Genomic DNA, 17644 nt, shown 5'->3' on the forward strand with positions numbered 1-17644 from the left:
TCACACCAAACAATTACCATCAATTTGTCATAGTGAAATTGTTGCATTCTCACTGAATGTCAATGTCCCCTTCTCACTTCTCTCTGCTGGTTAGATTTCCAGGATATGTGGAAATTGGAAGTGAAATGAGTGAGAGGGAGAGAGTGTAAAAAAGAGTGAAAGCAAATGCTCTTATGCATGTCATCGTTATTACTGTAGAGTGTGGTTTGTTTTGGTCATGATTACCCGCGGGCTGTGTCTGTCCTTTCTGTGCTTATGCAAACAAGTGGACTACTACACCATGACACCATAAGCACGTACTGTATATTCCATTTCAACTTTGCTTAGTTTGAGTATGCTGACTGTAATGTTTTTTTTTTCTGTGATAGTATGCAAGAGTACAACAATTGTCTATTTTGCAATTTCTAAAGGACACATGCCCACCAAAGGCCCAATGCAAAAAAAAGTCTCATGTAAACCTCTATGGCAGAAAGCTGGTATGTGGCTATACATGGCTGGGTATGTCTGCAAGGCTCTCTTCCTCCTTGCGCAAGAATGGTTGAGGTTTGGCAGCAGAAGGTGTATCTGACTGCTGCAGCCTGCTTCGCCTCGTGCTGTGAGGGACATTCAAGGAAATTTGCGCCTGTCAGTTCCCATCCGTCACTGTTCAAATGCCTCCGCCGGAACGTTCATCGCTCCTGGCCCACAGCAAGCATTCACAGGTTGACTCTTTCGATGATAACAAGCCTGTCTGCCTGGCTTGTTGTGTCTATCACAACCCACAACACGCATTTCTTGAAAGCAATATAGTAGGGCACACATTGGTCGCAACTTAAATGATCACACAATGACTGCATCACATTTTTATCACACTGACACACACACTTCAAATGACTTTACATTAGTGCACTAATAGATCCATCCCAGCTTTGGTACCCAGAAGGAAGACATAAAATGCAAATAGCCTGTGACTGATAACAATGAAGACAAAACGCTAATGGGAGGCAGTACCAATAAGACTAACAAGAAGACAACAAAACAGTAATGTGTTGTTCTCTCAGTGCCATTTTGCCCCCTTTTAAAGTCTTGCTTGTTTACCCTCCACTGATGGCAAATGGATCCATTAGCTTGTGCTGCTGCATTCATTGACTAAAAAGCCAAATCAGCGGCTAACCCTCTCCCGTCGAGCAATACAGGGTCAGATAAGGTGGAGCCAGCAACCTGTAAAACCCGACTGTGGAGATGGACGTCTTGCTTAAGGGGCAATGTCAGAATTGTGAGGAAGGTGATGTCTGCATCACCCAGCTAACACATTCCAAGCACAAAGGCAGACTATTTTTCTTTTCCAGCTAATGTTGGAAAGGTTTTTGGGGGCCAAGCAGCGAAGCTGCGAAGGCACCCATTGTGTTTCTACGTTTTCCTATTATTATTATTCCGCCATGGAAGTCAATGGCAGCCCATAGAACCGTCTGGTCAAAAGTTGTGAAATTTGGCACACTGATTGGGGACAGTCCAAAAATTAATTGAACCAAGTTTCCTGCCGGCACCTTGAGTGCTCTAGCGCCACCAACAGGCCAAAGTTGGATGTGCGTTCACGCACGTAACTTTTGACCTGTATGCCCAATTGTCAAAAATGAGGTATCGTTGGAATCCTTAGACCAAGCCGAGTTCAACGGCAACGCCTATGACGTTAATTTGGATTTTCCGCCATATTGGATTTTATTGAATATTGATAGTTTGTCCGATTTTCACAAAACTTAGTACATATGATCTTCAGACCAAGCAGCATAAAAGTTATCCCTTTTCGTCTTCGGAACTAAAACCGTTCTTCTGTAACAGCCAATCGAAATTTGTGGCGAAGCCGCCAAACAGGAAGTGAGCTCATTTCTCCGCAACCATTTCATGTATCATAACCAAACTTAGTACGTGGACTCATAACCAGATCCGGAGGATGTTCAAAAACGTTGGTGACCTTTCACCTCTAGGGGGCGCTGCAATTAGGAAAAATGTGTTTTGGCCTGTAGCTGCTGTTGTGTTTGGAATTAAAATGTACTAGTGGGGTCTGTTAATACTGTTGGAGGTCCATAGGCTGACCCATGCCAAATTGTGATGTCATCGTAATTAATTCGGCCGCCATATTGGATTTAATCAAAAACACCTAAAAGTTTTCACAGGTCACAAAGTATGTCCTGTTTTCATTAAACTTGGTGCAGATGATCTTCAAGCCTCAAAAAAGCCTCAAAAAAGTTATCCCTTTTTGTCTTCAAATCTGAAACCATTCTCCCGTAACAGCCAATTAAAATTGTTGGCAAAGCTGCCAAACAGGAAGTGAAGTGATATCTTCTCGTGTCAAGACTAAACTTACTACATGTGCTCAGGACCCAATTAGGAGGAGGCTCAAGAAATGTGGTACATTTTGACCACATTTAATCACAGGAAGTAGGCTCATATCTCAGCAATGCTTACACATATTGAAAGAAACCAAACTTAGTACATGGACTTGAGACCTCATCCTGAAGACGCACAATAAATTTGGAGTCTTTTGACCACTAGGGGGCGCGATAATCACAGGAAATTAGCTCATATCTCAGCAACGCCTTTACATATCGAAACCAAACTTGGTTTATGGACTCGGCACCCGATCCTGAGGACGCACAACACATTTGGTGTACTTTGACCACTAGGGGCGCTATAATTAGGAAGACTTTTTCGTATCGACACCAAACTTGGTACGTTGATTCGTGAACACATCCTAAGGACCCACAATTTATTTGGTGTACTTTGACCACTAGGGGTGCTATAATTATCAACACTTTCACCTATTTAAACCAAACTTGGTATGTGGACTTAGGAGTACATCTTGAGGACACACAATAAATTCGGTGACCTTCGAATCCAGTCCAGTCCAGTTCAATCAAGTCCAATCCAATCCAATCTAACACAACACAGTCAAGTCCAGTCCAATCCAATCCAATTCCAACTCCTGCTTAACTGCTTGGCCCCCTCATTGCTGCTTGCAGCTATATTTTTCCCTTTATATTCCCTCCCCCCTTTTTTATATGTGTTGACCTTTAGCTATTTTTGCCGTGCCTCTCCTCTCCTCTCCACTCCTCTGTTCCCTTCTCCTCCGGCTGCCCTGTGAGTAGGATGTATTTCAGTGATTACTGTTCGCGAAATGGGCCTCCATTAGGACGGATGGCGCCGAAGCACACCATGTGGGCTAAAATAAAACTCGGATACAAAGGGATGGAGGTGCTGCGGGATATTCGCTCATAATAGACGAGGTAACTTTGTTAGCCCCTTCTCTTTTTGTGCATCTGGCTGCCATAGGCTGGAAGCGAACTTTTTTCCGGTTGTCCATTCACATGTGTGTGTGGTTCCATCTGCCACGGCACAGTGTTTGGACAACATCTGAAGAGGTTGATGAGTCTTCATCAAATCTGCTACAGTTGAAATAGAAAAGCTAGATGAAATAATATCTGCTTAAGGTGGCAAGGTCAAAGGTCAATGATACATGAGCTCATACGATATTGCTTAAACACATATGCCACATCTCCTAAACATGTTCACAGTTTTTCACCAGCATTGTCATATTTACTATATAAACGTTTCATAACATGGTTAGCCACTCACTGTCATGAGGTCACAGGTCAAGTGGATTTCTTCTGTTCTGGCTGCTGGAGGCTACACAAAGACAAAGAGAATATCATTGAGCAGTACTGTCTATCTTTATCATCTGACCTACAGTGCATGTTTATTATTTATTCCCTTCTTAACCAGGAATTAGTTTTTGTTGACATGTGGATTAACATGGTTAGGTTAAGGTTTGTGGTCAGGTTTTGATCTGCAAGGTCTAGTCTGAAGACCAAAATGCACAAAACATATTCCATACACACATCTTGTTAATGAAAATTGTGGGGTTTTCAACCTTTCAAGTTTGTGCACTCTATCAAGTTCCTTGATATTGATGTTGTTTTTGTGTGAATGTGTGAATCTCATTTGAGGTTTGACTCAGGTCGGGCCTGAGTCTGGGCAACTTGGTAACTCTCCTGGTAACTAGTGGGCTTTACTGGGCGTTCCCCTACACGCAGACCGATCCCTTTCGCTTGGTCTGTGAATCATCCTGAAATCAAGGCTCAAGACCTTTTTTCCTTCTCCAAAGGAGAGGAAAGGACAGGACTGTGTGCCGTGCTTCACCGGACGCCCTTGTTGGCCACCCACTGCCTCGCCCCCTCCTCTCCCTCCAACCCCTTGTCCAACCTTTTCCACAGGCTGCCTCCTGAGAGCTTGTGACAGTGGCAGTTGTGAGGTCTGCTGTTGGGCTCCCTGTGGCGTGAGGAGCTGTCACCTTGCATTCACCTCCTCTTTACTTCTGCTCCGCAGACTGATCTCTGCTCTCAGAGAGGGGCACATGTGTGTGTGTGTGTGTGTGTGTGTGTTAGAGAGAAAGAGAGAGAGACAGAGAGAGTGGTGGGTGAGGGTACTGTATGTGTGTGTGTGTGAGTGTGTGTTAGAGAGAGAGAGACAGATGGGTGAGGGTATGTGATGTGTGTGTGTGTGTGTGTGTGTGTGTGTGTGTGTGTGTGTGTGTGTGAGAGAGAGAGAGAGAGAGAGAGAGAGAGAGAGAGAGAGAGAGAGAGAGTGGTGGGTGAGGGTATGTATGTGTGTGTGTGAGAGAGAGAGAGAGACAGAGTGGTGGGTGAGGGTATGTGTGTGTGCCTGAGAGAGCGGGAGGGAGAGAGGGAGAGAGAACTGGGGGAGAGATGATGCAGCAGAAGCTACCAGAGCTACAGGTACATGCACATAGAAAAACCCCTGATTCAATAAACTGATGGGTTCATACAGGACTTAGACCTAAACTGCATTCTAAGGTTTTCCATCATTTTCTAATCCAACTGACTTTGTGGACTACAGAAACCCTGACCGAGCAAAAACACGTCACATGAGGGATGTGAATGAATCTGGGCCCATTATCAAACAGAGATGTTGGATTATTGCAGCCAAACATGCAAAAGTGGCCGGTCAGGTAGGCAATCCATTATTCCTGGTGCACTGCTACATTAATCCACTGTAGCTGGCACTTAACCCAATTAGTTCATGTGAGACATTAGCTACACTGAGCCGCAAAATATACATGAGATTTAAATTCACTGTGAACAGATATGTAATTAAAATGACTTAACAGGATCTGTGACTGACTCTGTATTATTGCACTATTTCGCAAGAAGAGAACTAAAGTCTCTGTGTATGGCATGGTACAGATGTAGAGGAGCTTTATGACAGTGTTTTGTCGCCATCTAGTGGCGTAGATAATATAGGACAGGAACTGGAAACAAGATTGTTTCTGTGCAGCATTCAGATCAGTGTCAGATGTGCTACACATGTAATATGATGTAATCTGGGCTGTTATTTGTCCCACATCGGACTGCCTGACTTGACAATTATAACAGAACAAAGACAGTTAATCTCTTGGAGGTTAGTCTGCCATGACCTCATTTCATTGTCATTTCAGGGCATCAGGGCACTACGTATTTGCGCACGAAGGGATTTAAGCATGTCGATGCTATTAAATTATACATAAGGTGACCATGAAAACACAAAAACAATCAGAGTGAAAACAAACAGAGTCAATACTATGACTCCACTTAATAAAGTGACAGTATTTGTTATTTTTATTTGATGATAGCCATTGAAAGATATGGGGTTCCAGTTTAGCAGAATAGGAACAAGGTAGAAAAGGAACGTGTGCTACTTAGGTGTCCATTCAGGTTTTTCAGTGGATTTACGTGCAAATGACAGACAAATCTATCACATGTTACAGGAGTGACGAGTGAAAAGAGTGATGTTAGGTCAACGGTCAAAAGTCAAAGGTCAGAAACGGGTGGATACACTTTTCATACGAGGTTGGTCCAAGGCAGTCTTCACCACAGTGTTAAATAAAATCTACTCAAACAACATAACTTAAAAAAAGGAACAGGGATCGTAAGGGAAGGTGTTAGTTTGGCTCACGTGGGTATTTACAGTATTACAATGGATGGACGATGTAAAAAATAAGATGTTCGACTTTCGTAGCAAAATATATGTACATTTACAAATCATTTTTTTTGTTCTTTCACATGATTACTTCCTAATTTAAAAAAAGAATGAACTCTTCACGACGACGTTCATTCACTTGAACACAACCAGCAGAAAACAACAGTCAGTGTCACAAATGAAATGCATACTTCTTTTTTTCTTTTTTAGCACGCGGGATGGCCATGCCTTCACAAATTCACTCAAGGAGTCTAGAACAGTTTTCTCTCTCTAGAGCTTCTTATTCCAGTATGTTGACTTGATGCACACCCCTTTCTTCTTTAAGACGTGAATGCAGATTAATACGGACGAATAAAAGTCTGTAAAAAGTGCATGTTGGGCACTCGAGCCTCGCTCCAGGACAAAAGAGACTGACAACACTGGACGGCAATGATGGGAAAAAAAATTACACTGGAGCAGCCAAGTGTCAAGTCTCTTGTAGTGCCAAGACCCCACCCCAGCACCACACCTTGGTATGGAGACTGACTAGGCAAAGGTATCCCATAAAAACAAAACAAAAAAATATATATTACATCCTCACTGCTTGCTAATAGTCCAGAAACAGTGATTTTAAAATGAGATGATGAGATGTCCCTCAGAAAGGGAGAGAAGCACCATTCTGCTGGCCCCCTCCTCTCCTCCTCCTGTTTGTGTTCAGTAGTTAGGTGGTCACCTCCATACTGAGGGCCTGCAACAGCTGATCCTCTAACTTCTTCCTCATGCTCCTCCGGATGCCATCCATCCGTCTGTAGGGCTGGCTGCGCAGACCTGCATGGATGTATGGAAACACGCACACATAGACACACACACACACGCACACACACACACACACACACATAGACACACATACACGCACACGCACACACACACAGTAGTTGAGCAAACAGTATATCTTCATGTATAAATTGCATTATAAGTGAGTTCTATGAAGGACTGAACTGCATCACACATCCCAACCCTTGGTACAGATGCAGTATGCATCTGCTAAATTACTTGAGACAGACGTTATGCCTCATACTACTTTCACTGAAACAGTGGAGTGTTTGTTCTTGGATAACACATCTTTTCTAAAAACAAGTTTGCTCTTGTACCACACTACTGTACATTTGAATGCAGTTCAGCACTTCACATTGTCACTGTTGCACATGCGCCATGTAGTTGTGGGATGAATGAACAGACGACGTCAGATGCTCAGATGCAGAGATGCAGAGATGTCCTCCCCTTTCCCACATGCACACAGCGACTCATGCAGTGAGGGGAACGATATGGCGTGAATGAGGACCGTGGGAAGATGGACGGAAAGAGAGACAGAGAGAGAGAGCTGGTAAGTTCGGGAGAGACGGCGTTGGTAGGAAGAAGAGAAAGAGAGAGAAAGAGGAATGGACGTGAGAGGAGAGAGAAGAATGGACGAGAGAGGAGAGCGAGTTTCGGAAAGCCACCTTGTTGACGAGGAGGAGGAGAGGTTTTTGTTTTAGGCTAATAGTGGAAGTCCTCGTTGTGGGCGGGGTCACAGAAGAAGCGCGAGCCCCGTTTGGCTGATCGCGCCGTAAATGGGACAGTCTTCAGCACTGCAGCGAGACAACAGCCAATCACAAGCCAGAAATACAGCTACTGCTCATTTAAACAGATCACCTGGAACATCTCATAAGACTTGCTATCCTAGTTAGCAACTATTACAATAAACATGTACAGGTTTCTAAGGATACGACTTTGCCCAAAGTAAAAACCTAGTCTCACAGATACACTTAAATGAACTATGTTTCTTAGTTAAAAAAACACACTTTTACATAAAGAAAACCATGTAAACTAAAGACAAGTAAAAACCATTTCTTATGAACTATGATTTCAAGCCTGGAACATTGATCTTTTTTCATTTCAGGTTTAATATGACTAATGAGGCAGGTTTGAATATGATGCAGGTATTCACTGATGTCGTTTCAAATCACTACTTAATTTTAAGTGTCAAATGAGACTAGGAAATAATGACCACAGTGCAGACATTTTCATCCCTGTAAAACCTCAGGAAATGGACTGGATGTGTGGACATTTTCACATGTTAGATAAACACCTTTGTGTGCATGTGCATCCATGCGTGTGTTGTGTGTCTGAGCGTGTGTGTCTGTGTGGGCATTCATGTGTGTAATTCAGCAATGTGACTTTATCGACAGGTATTGAACTGTGCCACTGTTTGTTTGATTGTTTGTGTGTGTGTGTGTGTGTGTGTGTGTGTGTGTGTGTGTGTGTGTGTGTGTGTGTGTGTGTGTGTGTGTGTGTGTGTGTGTGTGTGTGTGTGTGTGTGTGTGTGCGTTTGTGTAGCTGGTGAGGTCCACTGAACCGTGCCATACCTGTGATGATGTCCTCGATGGCGCCATCTTTGCCCTCGTAGACGTGGCGGCTGTCTTTGCCCTGTTTGCGCCTCAGCTCAGTGATCAGGTCCTGCTGCTGACGCTTGCCCTTGTGAGATGGTGACTGTTGGAAAAGATAATGGAGTCATCTTCGGCCAAGACCTACACTGTCAAAATGTTAAAGTATTCCACCATATAGACCTATAGGCCTACTATTGAAACTACTACATCTGCATAATACATTCTTTTTTAATTTCACAAACATGAGTATCTAGCAGCTTTACAGAATCCTGTAAAAGTACTAAGAGGGAGTTGGTGACAGGAAGGTATTCTTATCCACACAGAACCATTGTAAGTGCAATTTTAATCAGATTGAACTATATACTATAAGGCCCTGTGTCCAACATTTGCGTTTTTTGCACCGATGGTGGCTATTTTCTATACAAATCCTATGAAGTTCAGCATTCACAGCGCTCAGCACCCTCGGTGAAAACAAACCCGCAGCTCTCAGAGTGCTGAAAGTTGAAATCTGTTCAACTTTTACAACAGCGCTGGGCTCGTCAATGTCACTTCTCTCTCGACGACCAATCAGAACTTCGTAACCTAGCAACAATAAACACTTGACTTAAGCGCTCCGAAAATGAGGTTGAGGGCACTGTCAGCGCAAAAAGCATGATTGGTGGACACAGGCCCTTAAATGTGCTGTGTATGAAATGAAAGGCAATGACCACACTATCCAGCTGTGTGCAAGCTCCCCATCTCCACCCTAGAGAACAGCACTGTCCATCTAAGCATGGCACTGCTCTGAGGTTGATGTTGGGAACCAAACGCACCTGCTGGTCCTCCTGCTCCTCCATCATGGCCTCTTGTTCTAGAAGTTTCTCCATCATCATCTGCTCTTGCTTCTTCCTCTGCTCGTTCTCCTCATCCGCTTGCTGTGGGACACAAAAAACAGGTACGGTCAGTCCGGTCAAGTCCTTAAAATGCATCTTCTGTGTCTTATAAACATACCAGGCAAGAGGACCCTTAAATGGAGACTTAAAACAGAACAAACAGCCAAACAGCACTCACAACAGCACAAACTGCAAATTTGTTTTAATTAAGTGGAAATGTATGCAAGAGTGGGTGGGCTGAGTGTGTGACATTGTGTTTGCTTACCCGGTAAGACTTGACAAACCGAACAAACACGGGGAAGAAGACGGAAGGCGGCATGGTCTTGGCACTCTCTCCAAAGAACTTCACCACATCATCAAACGCGTCCTTACAATGAAAAATAACACCATTAACATTTCGAAGTAATACAAATAAAAAGTAATGAAAGTAAAAGTAATAAAAATATAAAAATATGAATGCAATGCAGAATGCAGTGCAGAATGCAGAGTGCAGTGCTTTACATTTGTAAACATGTAACACAATAATAGAGAAGAAAATAATAATAATAATAATAGTAATAATAATAGTAATAATAATAATAATAATAGTAATAATAATAATAATAATAATAATAAGTCCTCACCTGGGCAATGCGAGCATCATCCTGCAGCTTCTTGAGGCGACCCTCTGTGTGGTGGGCGAAGTCCTTGAGGAGGGAGTTGTGTCCGTGCATGCTGTACTCGCGGCGCGTCAGGTCCATGCCCCTCTGCAGCTCTCGCACGTCCAGCAGCACGTTCTCCAGGGACACTGGTGATGTAAACACACGCACGGTTTTGGTCGGAGTTATTTGACTGCTTTTACAACTGTTTCTCTTGATGAAGTTAGTTTTCACTGATGGGGTAATGGACAGCATGCAGTAAATACATATTGATACTTAATCAATACAAAAATAAGACAGTTTAAGAATGGGTCAACTTTAATATAAATAATCAGGAGGTCAACTTCACAGCTGGGGAAAACCCATTCTTGAGCTAAATGTTTTACATTTGAAAAAAAAAAATGCTTTTTGTGCTGGAAAAAAGTATGTCCTCTTACAGAGAGGCTACACTGGGTGCATAAATATGCGTTCCACTAGCGGCGCATAAAAAACTATTTTAGAAGACTGGTCTATTTTTTTCGAATGTACACAGCGTTATCATGTCTGGTGTAGCCAGTACAATTGATCATTGTGGTTGGAGCAGACTCAACGCCAACGGAGCGCTTCAGTTACGCTCCCCCCTGTTAAATGGAAAAGGTTGACAAAAGGGTGAAAACGCCTACCTACCAATGAAGGACAGAGGAGGAAGAGACAAAAAAGAAAAAAACAAGAAAAAAGGAATATGAAGAGAGAGAGAGAGAGAGAGAGAGAGAGAGAGAGATAAAAATCTCACCGGCGGCAGCTTTCTCCACGTAGTGCAGCTCGTTGTAGAAGAGAGACACAACGGGGTACTTCTCCTTCACCACGTTGGCAATGTAGTGCAGCAGAGTCAGCTTCCTGTCCGTGGACTTGGTCTCCAGCAGCTGCGAGGGAGGAGGGTGAAAAAGCCGGACCATGAATCCAACCAGCAGGACTTTAATTAGCCATCATGGAACAGCCACACATGCATACATACATACATACAGTATATACAGTACATACATACATACATACATACATACAGTATACAGTACATACATGCAGTATTCACATGGCCTTGAGCCATAGCAATATTCAACAGAGATCGTATCATATTAAAGTAAATTTGGAGAGGCAAAAGATGCCGTGAAGTGATTTGCTTTGTGTCAATGTTTACAGTGCATTACAGTAAATGCTCCTTGGAGAAGCTAACACTAGGGCAAGTAAGGACTAAGGATTAAGATTTATTGGAACATGTGACATCCTAAATTGCCAGTAGAATTTCAGAATACACGTTCACAAAGCGTGAACTCAGTATACTGCATAGCAGTGTTTCTCAAAGTGTGGGATAGGCCCCACTAGTGGGGAATAGAGACATGACAGGTGGGGCACGAAGAACAGGAGGAACATTTGTCTTTATTTGTGCCTATCTTTATTGTCTTTCTTATTTGACAAGGAAGATCAAAGTATACAAAATAGCCACACACAAATATAGGAATCATATACAGACCTGCATGTACATTAAAACAGCATCAACACTGCAAAAAATGAAATCTAACCAAGTGTTGATAATCTCATATTAAGATAAAAAAATCTATTTGGTATTGCTTTTAGTATGAAAAGACTTACCTAGCGCTCTCTCGAAAGATCATTTTGACTTAATTTAAGAAGACTTTGACTTATTTTAAGGAGTCTTATCAAGACAAATTTGCTCAACGCACTGGCAGACAAATTTGCTTGTTTTTAGGACAAATTTGCTTAACGCACTGGCAGACAAATTTGCTTGTTTTCAGGATGAGATGTCTTAATTTAAGAAACGTTTGACTTATTTTAAGTCAAATGATTTCATGAGAAAGTGCTAGGTAAGTGTCTTTATACTAAAAACAATACCAACTAGTTTTTTTTATCTTGATATAAGATTAATAACACTTGGTTAGATTTTGTTAGATAAGCAGTTTTTGCAGTGAACCTACAGTATAGGCCTAAGTATGTTGTATGTGCAGGTGATGTATAGCCTATGAGTATGTCACTGTAGTGTGCTCACCAGATCCAGACTCTGTAGTTTGAATCCGTAGACAGCTCCCCTCTTGCTGCTATTCATGTAGTTCCCCAGGGCCAGGATGATCTAAGGGAGAGAGTCACAAAACACACACAGGAACATGAATGCACACAGAAATAGAACTGCAGCCCAAAATAACTCATCAGAGACATACACACACACACACACACACACAGGACATAGTTTACCTCCAGAATTTTCTTCAGCTTCTGCGAAGACTTGATGGAGACTGAAGCAGCAATGATTGCATGAAGTTGCTGTGAAGACATATTGTGGTGGTTAGTGAATATGGTTGTGTATGTATTATACACACACTAAGAACAAAAAAGGTTGCATGTAAAATCTTGTTTTTTGGCATTGACACAGATAAAAGAATATCTTGCATGTGATTGCAGCCAAGGATTTTGATATATTATATTGTCATATTTTTACATTTTTTACTTTTACTTGAGTTTGAGAGTGAGTAATGAGAAAAGGAACTTTATTCATTGACTGAATCTCCTCTTCATCAATCAACCGAGTTTTCCCAGACCTTTATGTCCATTGCACAATTCATCTGTCCATCTAAACATCCCTCCCACCATCCAACCATCCCCCCACCCACCCCCTTTTCCATCCACCCCTCCCTCCATCTCTCCCTCCTCCGCCTCCCCTCCATCCGTACCGGTGTGAGCATCTGCATGCTGTCGGTGAAGTTGCCCATGAAGGCCATGATGCTCATGCGCTGCGGCAGCCGCTCGATCTTGCTGAAGAGCATCATGAAGCGGTCCTCGTCCGTCAGACCGTCCAGGGGCCGCCGCTCGCGCTCGTACTGACGCAGCATCTTCACCTCCGCCTCCGTGGGCATGAAGCGCATCAGGCACTCCACAAAGTCCAGGGGCACCGTGCGCAGGTCGAACCTGCAGGAGGACACGACGGAACACACAAGCTGTTCAGAGACTGGACACGACCGCCAACACACAGGCTGTTCAGAGACTGTTGTTCACTTTTGTTTGTTTGTGGTCAGTGTGGACCAGGTTAAAGGTTGTATCAGTGATTTCAGGCCCAAAAAAGGTCCAAACATAAATTATCACATTCATCTATTCTTTCCAAACGATCCGCTAGCTGTCTGCCCCATAAGCAGGCCGTCAAAAAAACGTGTCTCTGTAGGCAGCCTAGGCTCCGAGATCTGTACACAAAAACAATTGCTACCAGCAAGGGTTGGCAACCCACTCAAAGGCAAAATAACGTTTTTCCTCCAATAACCGATGAGATGCGCGTTTAGGAGAGTTTTAATTGCACGGGAGGGAGGGGGAGGGAGTAGCGAGCTAGCTCTCTGTTTTGTTTGAACATCAACAGAAGTGACGTATCCCCGCTATCGCTGATACAACCTTTAAGGATGGGTTGAAAGTCCGACTTGGTTAGTTCTGAGAATAGGATCAAGTTAACCAAGCTGACAAGTAAAGACACGGAACACATTTGCTACAGGTTATAGACACTCTAAAGAATTCGTACTTATGGAAAAACACAGTAGAAATACATTACTTTTTATTTAAAGTAGAAATTGAAACAAAACATTTGGCGAACTACTATAACAAAGACCAGAGTCTATCATTATCAAACCCTAAACCAAGAGAGTGGCATATGGACCATAACAACTTGCAGATAACACCTGTGGTTAAAGCAATTTCCTCTATAAATGGCAAACCTTCGGGACTCACGGCCCAATAGCCAGGAGCACAAACACAGTTTTATCAGACAAAGTTTCTCCCAAGTGCACTGTTAAACGCTACACCGTTTTCTTTCACTCACAATTTTAGTTTTGTTTAGTTAAAGTTCTTAGAGGAAAAGATCGAAGACAGAAAAGTGGATTGAAACAGAACATGGGACAGAGTTCTCTACATGAATCTAGGGGAAACTGAAAATGGGTAACTTTCGTAGCTATTAGCTATTTAACAGTTATTAGCTATTCGTTTTTAAGCTAATTAACAGTAGGCTATCATTAGGCCTGAGTAGGTATGTGATAACAATAGATGACTGATAACAATAAGTACTATGAAAAAGATTATCACACCACTGGTGATATTCACCTGTCCTTTGATTTCAGTATTTTATAATTTTCATAAGACCAACTCACCAATGTCAGATCCATACCCATTTTTCACAAGTGAATACAAATGAAATGTTTATAAGTGTTGGGACGGGTCTCATTCCCACTGGTCCCCAAGGATACCATTACCTTCTTCAATTGCCTATTTCTCTCTGAACATGTATATTTGCAGCGCTATTACACTGTGGGCAAAATGGTGCTAATTTCAAGCTGTCTGAAAGTTTGATAAATGAGTTCCCCAGGAGGCGCTGGAGCTATTTTGCATTCTGACCAGAGGTTTGCGCTCTGTTCAGACTCCATAAAGGCAGAGGACAGAGGAGCCGGAGAGAATACCAAGTTGGCATGGTAACCCAAGGTGAACACAGAATGGAGTTCTTTCAGAGTTCTCTCCATTTCTTTCAAGTTTGGAAACCTTGACTTTAACTTTAACGGTGAACAAACCCACACAAGTCTAAATATCTTCCAAGACCAAATATAAAATGCAATACTAGTCACTGAAAGAACTACATAAAGCAGTGTCTCATGAAATCAATTAAAATGACTTGGCCTGCAAATGTTTCGAAGAGTCGTGACAACCAACTGAACCCTCCCATGGTTTAGTTCCCACATTCTGATAAGACAAGGTCTTTACCATAGATATGAATACATAGGTACCACATTGGACTCGTATTCTGTAGGACATGTTCAATCTAGAAGCGGGCAGCACTCACGTTTGGATGGCCTTGCAGATCTCTTCTGGACTCTTGCCTGCCTTGCGCAGGGTGATGGCCAGGTTCTTGGCCCTGTTGGCCTCCAGCAGGGACACCTTGTTGGGCCCCTTCTGTGGGGCCTTCTGCTTGCTCAAGGTCATGTCCACTGCTGGACCCTGGGCCTTGGTCTTGAACATCTCCTCAAACTCATCCACGTTCAGGTCCTGGAAAGGCCAGACAATGGAATAAAGTTCAGCAGACTGTCAGGAAAAGAATGCTCAGCAATGTTCCATATCTCAGGTTATTACGGTTTATCACTCTGCTTTTAATTAGGCATGTTTAAATTGAAAGTGGAAATTGAGGAGGAATCCACATTCTGAAATTACAGTATTTCCATCTCCTAATGAATCTCAAATGTAGATTGGGCTAAAACATGAAAGACTTCATTCGTCAACACGTAAATATCTGTTACGATTTGTTTTACGCAGCTGTTGTGATCATCACTGTAATTATCAAATGATCTGGCAGCTCCACAGATTGGCACAGACAGCCGGTTGACAGTGACAGATTGATATGTGAATTGACAGACATACTGCATCTGCCTGCACAAGGTCATGCCCCACATGAACACCACCCGTCGTACCTCCAGAATGCGCTCGTCATCAATCTCATTGAAGACGGTGCCATTGATCTGGTTGGGTTTGAGGGCGACCCAGTTGAACACTGGCATCCGGAACTTGGTCTTGATGGGCTTCTTGATCTTAACGGCTAAGAATCAGAATCAGAATCAGCCATCAGAACATTCGTAACATCAGCTTAAGTCACATGAGACAGTGATATCGATTAAAAACGGAGTGGTCAGGAGGTTTGTTTGGAACAAACAGTGTGAAAACATAAGACGGAGGGTAAAATGGCTGATGGACACAGCACCATCACAACACAGTGGAGTGTGGAGAAAGAGATTGGAAATTTGCGGAAAGGAAACCTACAGAAGAGCTTGATGGGTCCATCTTTGTGTGCAGCGAAAGAGAAGCAGACAGAGTCACAGGTTTAAAGAGGAAGAATCAGAAAGCACAAGAACACATCATTGCTCTCCAAATAAATAGTTCAGCATTAAAAAAACTGACTACTGGCTACTTTGCTTCCTATTTTACATAAGAGACTGTATATCAGCGTGAACTACCACAATGAGGTAACCATTAACTACAGAGCATTCAGTTTGTTGCATATCAAAATAGGAACCTATAATATGGCACAACCTGGCCCTGAGTGTGGAAGCCTCAACTAAAGTCTTATGCTCAACATTGCAAACAGATATGAATGGAGTCTATGTCCGTTTTCTATGTTGACTTCGTCCTTCATTTTGTCTGTTCACTTCAAGCTAATGAATACCGGCGCAACAGATCAATGGATGAAGCTGACGTTTCTATTTACGTATATAAATGGAGCATAAACTCGTCTTAATAGATAAGAACTCAAAATGGCCGTTTCAGATAATTAACTTGTTTGTCATGGCACATATTCACATTACTCTGAGTCATATATGCTGGACAAATCAGGCCCTTGGAGTTTTTCCGCTAGAACTAGGGCTGAGAGTGTTTTATCGACTCGTCTGCAATGTACCTGTGAGTCCAGAGTTGAAGATGACCGTGGGGGAACCACAGCCAGGAAGAGGGGGTGCGATGGGGGGAGGAGGGGGAGGCAGGGGAGCAGAGATCTCCAAGTGGCCAGAGAGAGGTGGAGGAGGGGGAGGAGGAGGAGGAGGTGGGGGAGGAGGTGCAGCAGCAGCTGCTGACGGCCCGTTTTGTACTGAAGAGGAAAGAGAAAGAAAGTAAAAAAAATGTTAACTATATTATGAAAGCAAGTGACTTCACACTTTTCAACTTTTTTTTCAAAAGTTCTGTAAGTTCAGCAGAGGTTGGACGAGATACACTGCAGATGCAATTACTTACAAATGGAGTCATGTCATCTACTCTCACGGAAATGTGTTGTTATACTGTTACTGGTGGCTTGATGCACATTTGTGATCAGACATATCAGAGGACCATTGAGTCACACAGTAGCCACTTACCGATCTGACCAAATGAGGGTATGGGCATCCCCCCGGAGCCAGGCATGGGTGGAGGTGGTGGAGGAGGTGGTGGAGGTGGCGGAGGACCAGGGGTCAGTCTGCCTCCATGAGCACCCTGCGGCAGCCCTCCACTTTCACCAGGACCGTACAGCCCCATTCCACCCGCTCCCCCTAATCCGGAACATTCCGGCACTGGGGACGTCATGAGTGCGTGCAGGGAGGGTGGCGGGGAGGGGAGCAAGGTGGAGGAGGTGGCGCCACAGGCGGCGGCTGCTGAGGAGGAGGAGGCGATGGAGGAGGTGGAGGCACCGCCCTCGCTGCCACTGGAGTCTCCGCCCTCGCCGTCGCCCTCGCCCCGCTGGGTGATCTGCAGGCTGCTGCGGCGCTCCAGCTCCGTCAGCTTCTTCTCCAGACGACTCTGCCGCTGGATGGCCTCGTCCTTCTCGCGCACCATCCGCCGCAGCGTGTGCACCTGTGAGCTGGCGTCTCGGTACACGGCCTACAAGTGTGTGTGTGTGTGTGTGTGGGGTGGGGAGGGGACGCACAGACCGGAGGTGGACAGAGGATGAATGGAGAGTGTTGGAGTTTGGTGTGTGACACTTTCTTCTGACTGCAGTTTTTTTTATGTTTGCAGGGGTTACTACTGCTGCTTACCACAGCTACTTTTGATTTCAAAATTATAGCATCCCCTCTCATATCTGATTGGCCTGTCACCCTTTGTGCCCAAGGGAAATGTTAGTGTATTGTTGTGTGCCTGACTAGTATCTCAGTGAGATGAAACTGAACAGAGGTTCTAGGTGGGTGTGGCTAGG

The 17644-nt window shown here is 43.7% G+C and overlaps 1 protein-coding gene across 1 annotated transcript in view; it reads right to left on the reverse strand.

Annotated features, from left to right (window-relative positions):
- Positions 1 to 7527: 7527 nt before the first annotated feature.
- fmnl2b (formin-like 2b) overlaps positions 7528 to 17644 on the reverse strand; it is an 18894-nt gene continuing 8777 nt past the window's right edge. Inside the window, exons 14-27 of the mRNA XM_076296835.1 lie at positions 17016 to 17331; positions 16881 to 16934; positions 16385 to 16540; positions 15405 to 15529; positions 14783 to 14985; positions 12648 to 12882; positions 12172 to 12240; positions 11969 to 12049; positions 10700 to 10829; positions 9913 to 10076; positions 9555 to 9656; positions 9230 to 9331; positions 8397 to 8520; positions 7528 to 7619 (exon numbers count right to left, since the gene is read on the reverse strand). Coding sequence (XP_076152950.1) covers positions 7528 to 7619; positions 8397 to 8520; positions 9230 to 9331; positions 9555 to 9656; positions 9913 to 10076; positions 10700 to 10829; positions 11969 to 12049; positions 12172 to 12240; positions 12648 to 12882; positions 14783 to 14985; positions 15405 to 15529; positions 16385 to 16540; positions 16881 to 16934; positions 17016 to 17331 — 1953 coding nt within the window. The remainder of the gene's footprint in view (positions 7620 to 8396; positions 8521 to 9229; positions 9332 to 9554; positions 9657 to 9912; positions 10077 to 10699; positions 10830 to 11968; positions 12050 to 12171; positions 12241 to 12647; positions 12883 to 14782; positions 14986 to 15404; positions 15530 to 16384; positions 16541 to 16880; positions 16935 to 17015; positions 17332 to 17644) is intronic.

This window comes from Alosa pseudoharengus, unplaced genomic scaffold (genome assembly GCF_046254945.1).
Source record: "Alosa pseudoharengus isolate Yale_2024_CS ecotype anadromous, Long Island Sound unplaced genomic scaffold, YU_APseudo_1.1 YU_APseudo_1.1_scf_20, whole genome shotgun sequence".
NCBI lineage: Eukaryota > Metazoa > Chordata > Actinopteri > Clupeiformes > Clupeidae > Alosa > Alosa pseudoharengus.